This window comes from Lycorma delicatula, chromosome 2, assembly GCF_047948215.1.
Source record: "Lycorma delicatula isolate Av1 chromosome 2, ASM4794821v1, whole genome shotgun sequence".
NCBI lineage: Eukaryota > Metazoa > Arthropoda > Insecta > Hemiptera > Fulgoridae > Lycorma > Lycorma delicatula.
Window position 1 is genome coordinate 139,282,352 of NC_134456.1, and position 19,906 is coordinate 139,302,257.

The following is a 19,906-nucleotide window of genomic DNA, read 5'->3' on the forward strand; positions in this document are numbered from 1 at the left end:
ACTACGCAAGGCATAATTATAAAATTTCTTGCTCGTGAAGGAGTTCAAGCGACAGAAATTTTCAGGAGATTGACTGTACAGTTAGGGGACCAAACACTGTCAAGGACTCATGTGTTTGCCTGGTATAAAGAGTTCAAGGAAGGACGAGAACAAGTGGGAAATCAGGAACACATTTGCCGTCCTCGAACCACCATTACAAATGAAAACAATCGTGTGGTTCGAGACATTCTTGAAGACAATCGACGGGTGAGACTATCTAAAATTGCACGGGTCAGAGTAAGTTATGGGAGCTTTCAAGCAAACATCAGAAACAACCTACGTTTCTGTAAAGTGTGTGCCAAACGGATCCCTCGCATTTTGACTGCAAATCAGAAGTTGAGACGTTCGGAGGTCTGTCAGAGGCTTAAGCAAGGTTTGCGAAAGCCTATGTATTTTTGAGTCAGATCATCACCTGCGATGAAATGTGAATCCACCACTACACTCCCCAGTTTAAACAAGCCAGTATGGAGTGGTGGAGAAAAGGGGAAGCAGCCTCAGTGAAAGCCAAAACTCGACTGTCAGTTGGCAAGGTTTTTTCAAACATTTTTTCAACCGGCAAGGCATTTTGCTCATTGATTTTTTTTGCATGAGTAATACACAATCATTGCTTACAACTGCTCGCTTAATCACAGCTCGCTTACAACTGTGAGCTGTTGAATGAGGTGAGGGCTGCATATCGCTTCAAAAGACAAGACCAACCGATTTGAGAAACCATCCATTTAAAACAACATGCAATGAATTTTTAACCACATAAAAAGTGAATGCTAGTGACATTCATCATTCAAAAGTCATTTACGGTGATGAAACTGTTGACTGAAATACTGTGAGTAGGTGGAAATAAAATTTTGTGCACCAGAAGCTAATAAAGCAAATATTGAGGACGAACCCTGCGCTGACTGACCAGTTTCTGTGATTGATGAAAATCACCAAAAGGAACTGCATGAATTGATTCAAAATGACTGCCACATCACACAATAACACATTACCATATAGACAGACATATCAAATAATGATATAATATTGCATAACTGAGCTACTATATCTATTTATAGAAATTACAGAAAAAAAAAATGAAAGTGTGCAAAGTTTCTGAAACACTACTGTAACAAGGGGAGATGATTCCTTTGCAATATTGTGACAGCAACAAAACTCAGATGTGTTCATTACAACCCAGAAGAAAAATGGCAAAGCATGAAATATTGGCACTACAGTTCTCTACATTAAAAAAAACTTCTCTTGGCAGTGCTTTGGGATTCCAAACACATCTACATGAATGACTACCTAGAAACCAAGTTGACTATAGATTCTGTACATCTTAGGAGACATGTGTGTCATTTTCAACAATCCACAGAGCTAATAATTCTACAAGATAATGCTCAGCGACACATGTATGTAGCCATCAAGGTTAAGGTTCTTGTAAAGATGTTATTGAACCTATTCCACACCCTCCATACTCACCTGACTGAGCGTCCTGAGATTTTCATTTCTTTCTGCACTTAAAAAAGGATATAAAGGTATTCATTTTACTACAAATGATGAACTGAAGGATAAAGTGAAGTTGTGGGTCAAAGAAAGACTACAGCATTCTTTATTGATGGAATGAGAAAATTGGTTCACTGCTGATAGAAATCTATAGCTGTAAATGATGGCAACACAGAAAAATAAAAGTAAGTTTTTATAGAAAATAAAATATTCTTTTACGTCATATTTGTTTTATTTGACTGTCTTTTTTCATTTCTGAGTTATGAGTGACTGTACACATTATATTTCAGTTAGCCCTTGTAGGTTTGTTTCATTGAACACTTTTGTTGAACAAACAAAAACTGAAGCTGAATCATACAACTGAAATCTGAAATTTGCAGCAAACGTGTGGCTAAGTGTTTTCCATGCACAAAAAAGCTATTAAAAAATTTAAAATAAAATTTATTTTACATTTTAAATACATTTTCATGAAAAAATGATGTCAACTGAAAGATCTCAATCTGAATAATATAAATGCACAACTCTTAATACAATTATTAATGCAACCAGAATGGCAGAAAACATTGATAAAATTGTCTCCTCTGCTATTTTCTACGGAACATCAAAATTAAAAAACCTCAAAATTTGGAGGGATAAATGCATACTACTTCCTCCTATTGTCCCTACAACAGCAGCTGGTCAACATTTCTGATTAGAAAAGGTAAATAGTGATTTTCTAACTGTTTAAAATATTGTCAATTTTAATAAGCTAGTAACAAAATTTATGTGATTTCATAATAGATTTTTAACAAATGGTTTGAATTTTCAACAGAAACAATTTTTACAATCTTAACAGAACAAGGATATTCCAATGAATTGTTAAGATAATATGTATATAACTTAATTTTTTCCCAATTTAAACCTTTTTATGCACAAAAAAAAAACTGAAACAGAACAAAACAACAGAGATCTTGAAAAGCATGATAATCAAAATAAATGAAGGAAGAAAGAAAAAGAAACTTGATTAAGATCAAGGATAGTGAAATTTTGAGAAATAATCAAAGAATCACAGATTAATAGAAATATGTATAAAGAAAAGTGAAAATTTAATATATAATTACTAATGTTTAATGGGAAATTATAAAGAAAAAGAAAATAAAGAGAAACAACAGGATAAAGTTAAGGAGATTCAAGAGGAATGAATGAATGATGCAGGTGTTTAAAAAGAAAGAAATACATAAGCTCAATTTTTTAATCATATGTCAACCTGGCTGTTAACCATTAACAGAGGTCAATTATTTTTTTAAATTAATTTCACAACAGAAAAAAGAAATATTTCTTTTTACAATATTTACTTATATATACAATATAAATTATAATGGGAAAGGATCTTCAAAGTTTTAAAGAATTTAAGCAAATTTTGTGAGAATCTTATTAAAACCCTAATGAAAAAAGAACTAAGTGGTAAATGAAAAAGGGTTAAGTTGAACAATAAATTAAACTTGGAACATGCTGTACATCAGCCAGTATCATAACAACAGAATTGCTTGATTATATTAAGGCATCAGACTAAATTACAACAATATTAAGTTAAACAGTAGACTAAAAGAAAAAAAAAATTGTAATGAAAAAAACAAAAATCTAAAGAAAAAAATAACAGCAGACAATCTTAAAATCACTACACCAAAACAGTATCACCATAATGTTGAGATATGAGTGTACCCATACAACTGATACACTTTAGTATTTATTTGGTATGCATAAATTAAAAGCAATGTCTAAGGAATAGGTGGTCTAAATCTAAACTAGAGCACCAGGAAAACTTTAATTGAAATCCTGTTATGAGACGTAATTTGAATAATCTCAAAAGAAAAATAAATTAACAAAAAATAAAAAAAATAATGATAAAGTGTTTTCCAACAGAAATTACTTTAAGAAGCATAATACAAGTTTATTATTTATTTACAGATAGACTACTTTAAGGCATGTATTACAAGTTTATAAGTTAATAACATTTTCATTCCCAGTAGCTGCAGTATATATAGAACAGAAATAAAAAACCATGTAAAATAATAAAAATAAAAGCAACAAATTACAGTAATTCCCAGAAAGTTCACAAATCAATCTTAAATTGAAATAGCAAGGATAATATGATAAACAAATCAAGTTTTGTCACCTGTTTTTTTGGTTGCATTTCTGGTTATTTTGATGTTTACCATTTCTGGAATTAAAATTATTAATTTAAAAATAACAAACAAAACAAAATGAAAACTTAAATGAAAAATTTAATTTAACACAATTTTAGTTGAACAATTTTAACAACTATCAAAGAAGGTAAATTCAAATCATTTATATTCAAAATGTTGAAAATATCAATCTTGTATGAATAATTTTCAGATAAAATTTCAATACTTAAAAAAATTAATGAAAACTTCATTAACAAAAAAAAAAGTTTATACTAATTTCTGTTTATTCAAAATATTTTTTTAACGAAGACACACAAACAACAGTTATCATCTTTCTTCTCTAGAACATTCTATTTTCTTCCATGAAAAGTTACATAGGCTGCTTATAGATACATCTTGCAGCCATTAACTGAACAACTAATATTCAAAGCAAATAAGTAAACAAATTGATCTAGTAAGGGGCAAATCAATGGAATTTTCAACTGCAACAGCCGAATCAATGCAATAAATCCTACCTCATAATAATACTTTTAACTGTTATTAAAAAAGGTTTTATAAATAAAAATGTTAGAGTTTATATCACACCTACAATCATTGATACAATGACTGTTCTGAGAGGATCTGATGGTCTGGATTGGGTAGTGATTACGAATAAGAAAAAAACAAATAAAACAGCACATCAGCATTATTTGAAGTTTGTTTAATTTATAATTATACTAGAAACACAAGAAGAGAAGACTTAACTGAGAATAATTATTACATTCACAAAATAAAAAAAAACAGGAATTCAGACATGTAAGATTAACACTCACAGTATGAAAACACATAGCACAACGAGCCTTACCGAGCACAACATTTCACTTAAAAAAATAATTTAATTCTAGCTTTTCCAACAATACAGAAACAGCCGTGAGCAGAAAGTAAAACATTAAATAAAGTCTTTAGAAAACTAAAATCTTGTAAAGAGTTTGACGCGACGCTATATTGACAACAAAAGAACAATGTACACAGCACCAAAGCTAACACACCCAACGCACACAGAGAGCAGACTGGCGACAGCTGGTAACGACATTCGCACACAGGTCAGAATTGTAATAATAAACAACCTTGGGTTACGTTGTTTATAACACTATTCACTGATTTGTTGACAAACCCTAGTCCGTTTAATGTGAAATCAGCAAAACTGTGGTTTCTCCAACAATGTTGTGTCTGCGACCTTGACCAAAAACTGAACAATGTCCATTATTCTAAACAAAAGCACTGAACATAAATTATTCATTAATATAATCTCATGAAACTATTAATTTCATAATAATGAAATTAAATTATCATTAAATAAAATAATAAATTATAATTATTAATTATTATTAATAAATTATTGAATGAATCAATTTAATAAACTTCAAGCATAGGTGGTAACTTCAGAAAACTTATGTCAGTGGAGCAAACAGATGAAAATTACATAGTATTCAAGACAATTGGCTGGGTGTGTAAGCACTTCACAGCTAGTTTTAGATATTGTAGCCATATCAGTTAACCAGCGTATAAGCAAGTATTGTCATGCAATAAGATTACCCTTTAATCAGGCTTTTGCAAAGTTTTCAAACTTTTAAGACTGGAAAGAATTGTATCAATTATCATTAAAAAGGTGAAAATAAATCAAAAACACAAAATGCTGTTATTAGTTTGAAGTAAATACTTCAACCGGTCTTCTAGATCAACATAATTAAATAACAGCACATTAAATTAAAATTTTTCTATACTTAATTTGATACCAATAATCACAGGTACATTAACTCACTCATTTCCTTCAACAGATAAGCCAAGCGGATCTTCCATTTGATAGCTAGTGGGTGAAAGTGATCGCCGTCCCCAAGCAAGTGTCTGAAGAGGCGCTTCCTCAACCCACACTGCACTTTCTTTAAGAGGGCCAATAGTCTCATGGTATCCTCGAAACTGAACCGTTGATGTTCCTTTACCTCCAGAAACAGTGGTAATAATAATATCACCACGAGCCTTCCCTGGTCCAGACCTGGCAACTATTTTGTTGGAAGATTTCCATTCAGCTGACAAAAGACAATCACATCCACATATGGTTAAACCTGGAATGAAAAAAATAATCACATCCTAATTCTACTTCAGTATGTTTCTTACATCACTTAACCTGTAAGTGTGGGATACATGTTCCACACATAAAGTGAAAGTGCTTTCCTGATCATGGTTTTTAAATCAATCTAAAATGATTAATAAAATATTTAGAAACAAAATAAATTTAGGTTAAAACATAAAAAATGGATACGAATTAGTAAATAAATTAAAAGACTTAAAAAAGTAGTGTAAAACCTAGGATGGTTAAATATCCATCCTAGTATACTCTATCCTAGTTATGTATCCTAGTATACCCGTACAAAAAACTATTAACATAATAAAGAATAAATTAATACAAAATCATGAAGATCCCTTATTTATTAAAAATATTATTGTTATTACAAGAAATATATGCAAATAGAATTATTTTAAATTTGATGACAAATATTACACCCAGGAAAACACTACTGATGGGTAGTGTTTTCAATTAAAAAATGTAATATGAATTCAAATAGTATGGGATTAGACATTTTAGAAAGATACTATATATATATATATATATATATAAATTTAATATGATCAACCTTCAGACGAATATGAGGATGATGGCAGCATTTTGAAAGCTGCAGCAGATGACAACACCATCTATTTTGACAGTAATGTATAATTTAATACATTTCAATTGGTATAGTAAAGATCAATTAAATGGACAACATGCATGATTGCTTTACTTAAAATAATTTTTATTTTTTTAATTTTTATTTTTGAATTTTAATCTTAATTTAATTTTATGCCTTGACATCATATTTTTACATAAGTAAAAGTTTTTACAATTTAATTTTATTTTAATGTTAATTTTAATTAATTTTTCATATTTTAAAATTTTGTTTTAATTTTTAATTTAACTGAATAAAAGTTTAAAATAAAAAAATAAAAAGATTAAAGGTTTTAAATTTTAAATAAAATAAATAATGCATGATATGTTATTACATTTTACAAAGTTTGTAATGTAATTTGATAATTTTGTAATGTAAAAATTTCAAATTTGTAATGTAAATGCAGCTGATGATGTGAGTAAATAGCAAAAATACTCCTGCATATATAGTAGAATAAGGTAAGTCATGCTACTTTATTTATTTTTTACTTTGGTTGATCTAATAAAATAAATATATTTGTATATAGTACAGAGGAGTGTAAAGAATTAATTTAAAAAAAAAAAAAATGTATATATATATATATATATATACAAGGGATATATCTCTAAAGTTAAGACTGCTGGGAAATTTCTCTCCTTAAGGTTGGCGAACCTGTGTTGTTCATGGTCACACTGGTAATGAGCACACTGCATTGTTGTCTGTTACGTTTTTGTGTTATAGTATCTTTGATTACGTGTAAGTTATTACGTTATAAAATGAATAGGAAAATCAATGTTGTCACTAAATATGAAATATGTCGAGTCTTCTGTTTTTTAAACCATCAAAACATTAAGCCGGCTGAAATTCATAGGCAGTTGGTTGCTGTGTATGATGGTAATTAATGAATGAAAGAAATATCTGAAAATAGTGTGAAAGGTTTAGAAATAACAGAATTAATGTGCACGATGAAGAACATTCAGGAAGGCCCTCGATAATCACCGAGGACTTGTTGAAACACATTGATGATGAAATCAGAAAAGACTGTTGCTCAAAAATTTCCAACCTGACCCTTCTTTTTGCTGATGTTTCAATAGCTGTTATTGGTTGCATTGTTCATAAGCATTTAGGCAGGTTTGTGCACGTTGGGAGTCACGTTATCGTTTTAGCACGTTATCGTCTTAATAGAATATCACAAAAAAATTTGAATGTGATCTGCTATGGAATTTTTGATGCGCCACACAGAAAAAGGTGATTGAGTTCCTTAATTCCAATTGTTACCGGCAATGAAACGTGGATTTCATATTACATGCCAGAGAGAAAACGGCATTCAAGTGAATGGCGTCATCCTCAATCACCAACCTGACCAACAAAGATCGAGCCACAGCTATTTGAATGCAAACTGATGGCCACAGTCTTTTGGGATCAGTTCTCTAAATCAATCATTACTGCTGACTGATCTCATGCCATGTGGAATGACTATAAATGCAGAAGCCTACTGCAAAACTTTATGTAAATTACAGAGCGCCATTCAAAATCAGTGATGTGGGCAGCTGACCGACGGCATTGTCCTGCTGCATGATAGTGCATGTCTACATGTTGCAGGTCCGACACTTGATTTACTGAGCACATTTGAATGGGAAATTTACAATCACCCACCATATCGTTCAGACTTAGCTCCTTCTGATTACCATTTGTTTGGGAAATTGAAAGAATTTTTGAATGTTAAGCAATTTGCAGGTGACAATCAACTTAAATATGCTGTTAATCAGTAGCTAAATGGACTGGCAGCAGAAGAATATGACGAGGGTATATTGCAGCTGGTGTACGATAAATGTCTTAATTCATGTGGCAATTATATAGAGAAGTAGTAAAAGGTATGTAGTTTAAGAGAAATAAAAAATATTTATAATGTTTTCAGAATAATTTTTTTTACAATGAAACAGTTTTTACTTTAGAGATAACTTCTCATATATTAATAATACATAATAACTAGAAATAATTGCATAATGCAATAATTATGCAGCAATAAATATCTTAAAAAATAAATCAGAGATAAGGAAGAAATCATATGACGAGTTTATACTGTGATTTCATAACTCTCTCCCGGAGTGGGAAAGACACGAGTTCTGACATGGTCCCACCCAAAAGGATTAACAGCCTATAAGTCAGGTTTTAACTCAAAAATGTCTTCAAATTAACTCATTATTGTCTCATAATTCTTTAGACAACAGTTGTATCTTCACTTTCTAAGTATATACAAGGCAACATTTGATAAGAATCAATTCAGAAAATAAAATAAAAATCAAAAGCAAATTTAAATAAAGATAAAAAAAACCACACATAATTAAAAGAAATGCAATTAAATTATTATATGCTTTTTACTAATCATTACCTGTCAAATCTTGTGGTTTTGTTCCCAAATGTTCCCCCCGGATAGTCACTCGAGTACCAGGAGGACCTTCTTTTGGGGATATACCTGTGACAACTGGTGGTGGACCCATTATTCAGAAACCTGAGTAAAATAAAAAGGATTAATTAATGTAACTAAAGTTAAATAAATCAAAGATTAAAAAGCAAGGAAAGGAAATCTCAACAATAAAATAATTTTTTATGTAATTGTTTAAGCTGTTAAAAGCTGTAATTAAATTGTTTACTAACAAATAGTAAAAAGAAAAAAGATTATAATGTTATAAATTTTCAGAACCTGCCATATAGATACTGAAGTATCGTTTAAATCATAAATTATACTAAAAAAAATTACGTTCAATAAAGGAGTATTGAAAAATTAGTAAAGTCTGAAAACTGCTGCTGTCTGACAAACTTATTTTCTATCTCTTGGGTACCCATCACAATAAATAACTTCTAAGAGAACAATCCAAGCAGAATAAAGTCTACTTCTTTTCCAGTAAAAAAATACGACAAAAACCATCTTGTTTCTCCATTCTTTTCATAGCAATATCTTTAACTTATAACTGTTAAAAATTAATACCATTATTTCATTTTTTAAATTACAATAAATTAATTAAATTTTTTTAAAACAATATTAACTATGAATAAAAAAAGTATAATAACTATGAAACAGAACATCCACAGAAAAAAAGACAGTACAATATGAAAATAACTGCACAGCACTAACTTCAGTTTTTGGTAAAAAGAATAAAAATAGCTCAATTATTCAGGTCAAGTTTTAGTACAGTATTAAATTTGTAAATTCACAAACCCAAAATTAATCATGTTAACAAGTGCTGACCCTCTACCAAGCAGAAACTCTAGAAAGTAAATAAATTTATAAATTTGATAATGTAATACCAGGATGATCTTTGGTGCATCTTCACCCTCAACATTTCTGTAACAGCATCCAGGATTTCTACAGTAGTGTGCAAATTAATCTAAACATAAATGTTATTCAATAAAAAGTAACTTTATTTACAAAAAAAAATCATACCTATACAATTTGTGAATATCTAGTAATTAAAAAGTCCTTCTTTATTCTTAATCACATCACGTATGTGATTTGGCTTATTGCTAAATATTACTGATATTAGTGCATTAATGAGATCAATTTTTATGGTACAATTCATTTTTGGGAGTTGTTTTTCGACTATTGCCCAAAGATTTTTAATTGAGTTTTTAGTCTGGGGAGTAGCAAGTTTTGTTGTTTAAAAACTTTTTTCTTTTTTTGGCAGATTGGCATGATGCCAAATTTTGTTGCAATACTCTATTACCTTATGGGAATCTCTTCTTAAGTTGTGTCATAGCCCTTTCATTCAGAATCTTGAAATATCCATAACTATTCAACATACCATCTACTGGAAGTAATGAACAAAGGCCTTCAAATGGTTCGCATTTGAAGACCTTTGTGAAAAGGCCTTCAAACAAATTTGTGAAACATTTTTCACAAATGTGAAAAAAACTTTTTTTCTGGGGATGTTTAACTGATTGTAGGATGCAAGCTGGTGATGTATTTTCATTTGATGCTTTTCTAACATTAGCAAACCTTTTGCTCCTGAGCATGTGACTTGTCAGAAAACATATTTTCAGTGTTCTTTGGTCCAGTTAGCATGTTCTTTGGCCTGCAAAAGCTGCTTTTCAGCCTGCTTTCTGTCCAGCTGTAATAAGTCAGTATTTAACAATTGTCACAAGTAAACCTGCTCCACTGGCTGCTAATTTTAGATTTATTCCACAGCACATAATTTTGGGTCAATTTTACTCTTTGTCACTAATAACCAACCCTGAGTTGGAGTAGTAGTTTTTCTTTCACAGCGACACTTGGCTTTCCTTTCAGGTGAAAAGGAAACATTTTCTTTAAATTGTTTTAAAATAAATAGCATTCACTGTCCTTTGTCTAAAACCAAATTGAAAACCTATTTGTCATTGTGTCATACTGATATGCTCAGAAAGAGAAACAATTGCTTTCTTGGAGCTACATCCATTACTATATATTCAAGACACATAGAATAAAAGATAGAAAAATATGATTTTGTAATAATAAATAAAATAAACTTTCACAAAACACTATTTATAACATGAAAATTACTAAATAACCAAAGAACAATAATCTGACACCACATGACAACTTAAAGAATGGGTGAGGTCAAGCAGTGTAACCACAACATAGAAATAAATAAAAAAATGTCCTGTATTTGGATTAATTTGCGTGCTACTGTAGTTAAGATGATGTTATTATAAAATAAATAAATAATTTAACCTTAATGAATTACAAATTTAAATGGTCAGGTAAAACAAATCTGATATTTCTGTGAGTCTTCGCCTAACGAACATTTCATTACCCTATTTGGTACATCTCACTACATTAATAAACATGTCTGAAGGAAATAAATATTTCAATAATCACAAGATTAATCTTTTTAAATATACTTTCAAAAATTACATGCTTAAAGAATGCACATAAGTAAACAGATCACGTTCAAACTATATTTAATTTACTTTTTTCTTTTTTAGTCTTCAGTCATTTGACTGGTTTGATGCAGCTCTCCAAGATTCCCTATCTAGTGCTAGTCATTTCATTTCGGTATACCCCTACATCCTACATTCCTAAGAATTTGTTTTACATATTCCAAGCATTGCCTGCCTACACAATTTTTTCCTTCTACCTGTCCATCCAATATTAAAGCGACTATTCCAGGATGCCTTAATATGTGGCCTATAAGTCTGTCTCTTCTTTTAACTATATTTTTCCAAATGCTTCTTTCTTCATCTATTTGCCACAACACCTCTTCATTTGTCACTTTATCCACCCATTTGATTTTTAACATTCTCCTATAACACCACATTTCAAAAGCTTCTAATCTTTTCTTCTCAGATACTCAGATCGTCCAAGTTTCCCTTCCATATAAAGCGACACTCCAAACGTATACTTTCAAAAATCTTTTCCTGACATTTAAATTAATTTTTGATGTAAACAAATTATATTTCTTACTGAAGGCTCGTTTATCTTGTGCTATTCGGCATTTTATATCACTCCTGCTTCGTCCATCTTTAGTAATTCTACTTCCCAAATAACAAAATTCTTCTACCTCCATAATCTTTTCTCCTCCTATTTTCACATTCAGTGGTCCATCTTTGTTATTTCTACTACATTTCATTACTTTTGTTTTGTTCTTGTTTATTTTCATCCAATAGTTCTTGCGTAGGACTTCATCTATGCCGTTCATTGTTTCTTCTAAATCCTTTTTACTCTCGGCTAGAATTACTATATCATCAGCAAATCGTAGCATCTTTATCTTTTCACCTTGTATTGTTACTCCGAATCTAAATTGTTCTTTAACATCATTAACTGCTAGTTCCATGTAAAGATTAAAAAGTAACGGAAATAGGGAACATCCTTGTCGGACTCCCTTTCTTATTACGGCTTCTTTCTTATGTTCTTCAATTGTTACTGTTGCTGTTTGGTTCCTGTACATGTTAGCAATTGTTCTTCTATCTCTGTATTTGAACCCTAATTTTTTTAAAATGCTGAACATTTTATTCCAGTCTACATTATCGAATGCCTTTTCTAGGTCTATAAATGCCAAGTATGTTGGATTGTTTTTCTTTAATCATCTTTCTACTATTAATCTGAGGCCTAAAATTGCTTCCCTTAACCCTATACTTTTCCTGAAACCAAATTGGTCTTCTCCTAACAGTTCTTCCACTCTCCTCTCAATTCTTCTGTACAGAATTCTAGTTAAGATTTTTGATGCATGATTAGTTAAACTAATTGTTCTGTATTCTTCACATTTATCTGCCCCTGCTTTCTTTGGTATCATTACTATAACACTTTTTTTGAAGTCTGACGGAAATTTCCCTTTTCCATAAATATTGCACACCAGTGTGTATAATCTACCAATCACTTCCTCACCTGCACTGTGCAGTAATTCTGCAGGTATTCCGTCTATTCCAGGAGCCTTTTTGCTATTCAAATCTTTTAACGCTCTCTTAAATTCAGATCTCAGTATTGTTTCTCCCACTTCATCCTCTTCAACTTCCTCTTCTTCCTCTATAACACCATTTTCTAATTCATTTCCTCCACATAACACTTCAATAAGTTCCACCCACCTATCAACTTTACCTTTTGTATTATAAATCGGTGTACCATCTTTGTTTAACACATTATTGGATTTTAATTTATGTACACCAAAATTTTCCTTAACTTTTCTGTATGCTCAGTTTATTTTACTAATGTTCATTTGCCTTTCCACTTCTGAACATTTTTCTTTAATCCATCCACTCTTCTTTCGCTAGTTTGCACTTCCTGTTTATAGTAATTCTTAATAGTCTATAGTTTCTTTTTACTTTCTTCATCACTAGCATTTTTATATTTTCTATGTTCATCCATCAGCGGCAATATATCATCTGAAAACCAAGGTTTTCTACCAGTTCTCTTTGTTCCACCTAAATTTGCTTCTGCTGATTTAAGAATTTCCTTTTTAACATTCTCCCATTCTTCTTCTACATCTTCTACCTTATCGTTTTTACACAGACCTCTCGCGATGTCCTTCTCAAAAATCTTCTTTACCTTCTCTTCATCAAGCTTCTCTAAATTCCACCGATTTATCTGACACCTTTTCTTCAGGCTTTTAAACCCCAATCTACATTTCATTATAACTAAATTATGGTCGCTATCAGTGTCTGCTGCAGAGTAAGTTTTGCAGTCAATGAGTTGATTTCTAAATCTTTGCTTAACCATGATATAATCTATCTGATACCTTGCAGTATCGCCTGGCTTCTTCCATGTGTATATTCTATTATGATTTTTAAACTAGGTGTTGGCCATTACTAAATTATACTTCACGGAAAACTCTATAAGTCGGTCCCCTCTTTCATTCCTTTTGTCCAGCCCAAAATCACCCACTATATTTTCCTTGCCTGTTTACAATGTTTTCCTATATTTTCCTTGAGATTCCAATCTCCAACTATTATTAAATTTTCATCTCCTTTTATGTGTTTAATTGCTTTGTCAATTTCTTCCTATACACACTCTACCTCATCATCATCATGGGCACTTGTAGGCATATAGACATTAACAATCGTTATCGGTTTAGGTTTTGATTTTATCCTTATTACAATAATTCTATTGCTATGCATTTTGAAATACTCTACTCTCTTCCCTATCTTCTTGTTCACTACGAAACCTATACCTGCCTGCCCATTATTTGAAGCTGAGTTAATTATTCTAAAATCACCTGACCAAAAGTTGTTTTCCTCTTCCCACCGAATCTCACTAATTCCTACTACATCTACATTTATCCTATCCATTTCCATCTTTAAATTTTCTAATCTACCAACCTTTTTTAAACTTCTAACATTCCATGCTCCGACTCATAGAATGTTATTTTTTAATTTTCTGGTGACCCCTTCCTTAGTAGTCCCCACCCAGAGATCCAAACGGGGGACTAGTTTACCTCCAGAATATTTTACCAAGGAAGGCAGAAAGCTACATTTTCTTGGAAAAAAGAGCAGCTGAAGTTTTCCATTGCTTTCAGCTGCGCAGTACTCAGAGAACTGAGTGATGTTGATTTGGTCATTTAAGTCATCCTGACCTATGCCCTTAACAACTATGGAAAGAGCTGCTGTCCTCTTTCAGGAATCATTCCTTAGTCTGGCTCTCAACAGATACCTCTCCAATATGGTTGCACCTTCGGTCCAGCTACTCTGTATCACTGAGCACTCAAGTCCCCTCACCAACGGCAAGGTCTCATGATTCATAGAGGGAGATTTAATTTATTGGTGGTTTAATTAACTAAATTTAACAAAAATCAAATAAAAAAAAGAAAAGACATAAAAACTTAATAGTATTTCATTAAAAACACTATTGCTCAGATGATAAAACAATTAACAGCTGAAATACTCAATGAAACAATAACGGGCATATACACTTTCTATGCCTAAATTTTATTAAAAAAAGCAATAAAAAAAGATCATATGAAAATTATTTTTATATTACAATGGACCACTTAAAACAAGATTATAAACATATTTTTTTCTAAATACTTTTTTCATATTACAAGATGAAATTTCATATTACAGGTTTTCATCAATCCAAAGGTATTTCATCAATTCCAAAATAATAATAATAATAGTAATTTTTACCTTTATTTGAGACACACCCTGCCTTAAATAAAATATTTTATTATAAATCAAATGTTATGATATTAGATGGGATATGTGATAAACTACAAATCAAAAATAGCCTACTGCTGAGTTGTATTCTTTGTTCAATAAGACCAAACATACTGCAAGTATTACATAGTTAGTAATACTTCATGTATAGATGAGGGCTGGTTAAATATTATGGAAAATGAGTTCATGTGATACACATAAAATGTCTGTAAAAATGATTTAAAAAGCAAAATGTATATACTTTTCGTTACAAAAATACTTTCATATGGCACATGAACTTGATCTTGAAAATGATTTCAATACAAACATCATATAAACATCATATTTCTGTAACAATACAGAAATTTTACTGGATTACAATCTGAATTGTTTGTTGAATTGTCAACAAATCTATTATCAACACCAGAAAAACAGGGAGAACGTTTTAATGTATTTCATAAAATCCATAATAAATAGTTCAGAGAACAGCACTCTAATGAATTATATACAGTTGTGCCAAACTAACTGCACGCATGCCAAGCCAGCCAACTGATGGGCGGCAGGTGACGGAGAGGGGTCTCTTCCAAAAACATAGAGTTGACTGTCTGTCAGCACGACACTTTCACAGTGTCTCATTTGAATCACATAATCAATGACTCACCACAGTTAATGTATTATTATGTCTATTATTATTGTTATTATTACATCATCGTATTTAGACTAATAATTATCTAAGGATTTGCTAATTTGATAACTAATGTCAACACTCAGCAGCAATGACCAATTATTGTAGTTTGGTGACTAATGTTATAATTAATTTTTAAACAACCCTCCTCCAAATATCCATTTATAAAACTACAAACGGCATAGATTAATAGTCTTCAACCGAGCATTACAAAGTTGTGTACATTCGTAAGATTTTGGTAATCTTCCTGTAATAAATGAAATAAAATGTTGTGATAGTGATTTTATGTTTACAAACAATTTGATGGTAGTTTCGTTGGTAGTAATTTAATACTTAAAAAGTTTGTGTTTGCACAAAAATCTAAAAATGGACAACAGTGTTTTATCGAAATTGAAAGGACGCATCATTCATAGTCAAGGCAGAGAAATTATTTCTAACGTTTACAAGTTTATGAAGGAAGATGCAGATAACAAGGCTGTGACAATTCCTTTAAAAAAAGCTCAAGGAAGAACTGCAGCAGCATATGGTGTGTCTGAGCATATGATGACAACAATTAATAGCAAACTGAAAAAAAGAACAAATAAAGATGACAATGAAACCAAACATTTTTCAATACCAGAAAAATGATCAACTACTAAAATGTGTATCATAGGACTGGATGACTTCAATAAATGAATGGTAAGACGACCAGTTTATAATTTTCACCTGCAAAAACACTGCCTTTCTACAGTAAAATTCTATTACAAGAGCTGTGAAAAAGTATTAACTTTCAAAGACAGAAAAGCAGTTTGAAATATATCCTGAAGGATCTTGGTCCAATGCCCAATCTCTAAAGGGTGTAGATTTAATAATTATTCATGCTGGCGGTGAAAAAGGTTTCGTCCCAAATGGATCAACAATGTGAAAAGCGACAAATCAAACTGGGGACTATTACGATAAAGTAAACAGTGATGTTTATGAAATGGATGAAAGAAAAAGTGCTGTCAAATTTAGAGCGAAAGAGTGTTTTAGTAACAGACAATCCTCCTTACCATAATACTCAAATTGATAAGCTCTGAACTCAAGGAGTAGAAAACAAGATATGAAAGATTGCCTTATGGAACACAACATTCTTTTCACCGATGCTATGTATATGCCTGAACTGTACAAATTGGTAAAACTGCACAAACCTAGATTTTCTCACTGTATCCTTGATGAAGTTGTTTAAAAGAAGGGTTATGATATCTTAAGACTGCTGCAATATCATACAGACCTCACCCAATTGAACTCATATGGGCTGAAGTTAAAAGCTACATTAGTAGTAAAATCTTGCAATGGATTTTTGTAAATAAAATTTTTATCTTACATTTTATACTACATATATTCATACAATGCTATAATCATAGCATATACATAAATTAATACAGAATATATTAATTTATATTCATAGAATGCTACAGAATACTATATACATTAACATCACTACCTTAAAGCACATCTACCAACTTGTGTTCGTACAACTGTATTCTGTACAACTGAATTAATAGTTACAATTAAGTTTTAATAATTAATATTAATTATCAATGTTGACTGTTTCCTGATCCCACCATTTCATTATTCCATTGCTAGATTATAATAACACATCCCAGCCTGGTAACCCATAGATGTAACAAGCTAAAATGAACAGTACCACTCAACTCATGCACCAGCCTGCAAGCTCAAAAATCAAGAACACTGCATTAAATATTGGAATACTTCCAGAACACCACAAAAATTAATCAACAATGTGGTTTTACAAGAATAATAATTCTAACAGAAAATTTCTGGATATTCTGAGTACACTAATTAGGAGATATGATTCATTAAATATTAATGGGATAGACTATAAAGAACGGCAACTTCAACAAATATAAAATAGCAAATGATGGCTATATGAAGATTCAAGCTAATATGAAAACTAACATCATAACGTATTTTTTTAATTTTGTTAATAGTAAGCACTTATTAAAGAGTGGGTGCAATGTTCTGCAGAATGGAAATTGAGGGAACCATGAACTACTGCTTTAACTACTTTTTCTACGTCAATTTATTAAAAAGTTTTGTTTTAATTAAGGAAAATAAAAATCATATTAAAAAAACTCAAATGATCTAACATTTGAGGTGCAATTAAAAATTCTGTTTAATAACATGTCAAATTATTATCAGTAGAATTTTTTGTTCATAACAATTTTTTTAAATTATTTTTACAATATAGTTTAGCAATCAAATAATTTATAATTACATAGTTGTTTGCTTAAATAAACATTTTTTTTTATTTTTTAACATCAGGCAACCTAAATTAACACAGGGTATTCTAATTAATAAATTATATTTTACTGTACAGTTTATTATTTTTAATTCTGTTATATTCATGTCACACATCAATCTTACCTGTTAAATTGTATATTATAATAACACTTTTCAACTCATTTAGGTTATATTACGCCCACTTAAAGCAGTACGAAAATTATTCATTTCAAACACATATCTCATTATTAAACACACAAACAAAGAACTACTAAATCAAGCCACTGGTAAACCACATTATTTCAATCACAAAAAAGAAAAATAACAGCAACCTTAAAAATCCAATTGACGATAAGAGTGTAAACTATTCGATATAACTACCTACAGCAATCGATTCTTCCCTACGCATGGAAGGTTTATGTCGATGTTTAGACAAATTTGAAATATATTTTTTCCAACATATCATTAAGCCCATTTAGATTCTACGGTAGTAAAATTAGTTTTCTAACCATTTTTATTTTTATAATCCTGCAGGTATCGATCTGAAATGGCTATTATTCCATGCTGTCACAATGATTGATTAGTATAGTTTTTTCCCTGGGACCACCGTTACGTATTGCTTCAGAGAATGAGATATGAAAATGCATGTGAAAACGACATGCCTGCCCGGGATTCGAACCCGGACCTCCGAATGATTAGTATAGCTGTCGTAATGAAGCTTGGACTACGACGCGATGGCTAGAACGAGCCTCTTATCAAAACTGAAAGCATTTTCAGTTTAGTTTTCAAGCGCAGAAGAAAATTGCTCTCTTGTAAATAGAACTTATTATTTTATGTTACTAGATGGATTACTTTTAAATATTTTCTAATTCTGTTGTTTATACTTTATAAATGATTAAGTATTTTGTCATAAAAAGAAATGTTATGGTATATTTTTACATGTTATAAAAATGTAGGCTTATTCTGAACAGGTATTATAGTTAGGCTAAATGATAAATTAATTAATATTATAATTGTCGGACATATATAAACAAGTCTATATTTATTGTAAAAATAAACACAAACAAACCAGATATTATAACTCAGGAAATGATTTACCTTTCTTAGAATTGTACAAGAAATATTATATATTGTGAGCTGTGTGCTCATAGTTTTCAAGTACAGCCTGGTCAATATAAAAATAAATAATTATCCATAATGCTGTTATTGAGTTTCTGCTGTAATTTCTGATTCCTTTATTTGGTGAATTTAATCACTATCTTCCATTAACTTCTGAATATCTGTTTGAAAATAATATGGAACAACAGCACACAACGAAGGTAATACATTTTTATTTGCATGTCATTTTGTGTCACATTTACCAATTTGAAAAATATATAATAACAAATTTTTTGCGTATAATAGTTTGATATTAATTAGAAACTTTTTCAGTGAGCCAATTAAATTTGACGTATTATAAATACACACATACATATATATATATATTAAATTTAAAATTATAATTTAATTTAGAATATAATATATTTATAATTATATTTTAATTTAATTTAAAATTAAATGTAAAAATCTTCAATATATTTATTAGCTCTACACTGGGTTGATTAAAATAAAAAAAAAAAAATTGTGTTCTATGTTCCATTACTAACACCACAATACATCTTACGTAGGCCAATTTGCTACTAGCTAATGAAACTACTAGGTTATACTGAAAGGGTAGTAGAATGATTTAAATTGTGGCTGTCACTGCCATGGCACCAAGCATCAAGATTTGTTGCACTGCCTGTATGATATTCAATAGGTCTTCAGATACCTAGCGCAGTTTTCTTGATTTGTGTTCTTTAAGAGCCTTGTTTCTGGTCCTGTAATGAATGTACACCACAACATAATAACCCCTAAATCCATTTCCGACATTCAATAGTTCCGCACGTCAATGTTTCTATATCCTT

At 30.6% G+C, this 19,906-nt stretch overlaps 1 protein-coding gene across 3 annotated transcripts in view; it reads right to left on the reverse strand.

Annotated features, from left to right (window-relative positions):
- Positions 1-18,330, reverse strand: part of Sec5 (exocyst complex component secretory 5) — a 59,543-nt gene extending 41,213 nt beyond the window's left edge. The window contains exons 1-4 of one of the 3 annotated variants that reach the window (XM_075356316.1): positions 9,719-9,737; positions 8,802-8,921; positions 5,488-5,788; positions 3,677-3,721 (exon numbers count right to left, since the gene is read on the reverse strand). In XM_075356316.1, coding sequence (XP_075212431.1) covers positions 3,677-3,721; positions 5,488-5,788; positions 8,802-8,910 — 455 coding nt within the window. In that variant the 5' untranslated portion in view covers positions 8,911-8,921; positions 9,719-9,737. Of the gene's footprint in view, positions 1-3,676; positions 3,722-5,487; positions 5,789-8,801; positions 8,922-9,718; positions 9,738-18,104 lie in introns of those variants that run through there. The other 2 variants (XM_075356315.1, XM_075356317.1) reach the window with 2 other exon arrangements.
- Between the last annotated feature and the right edge of the window lie 1,576 nt (positions 18,331-19,906).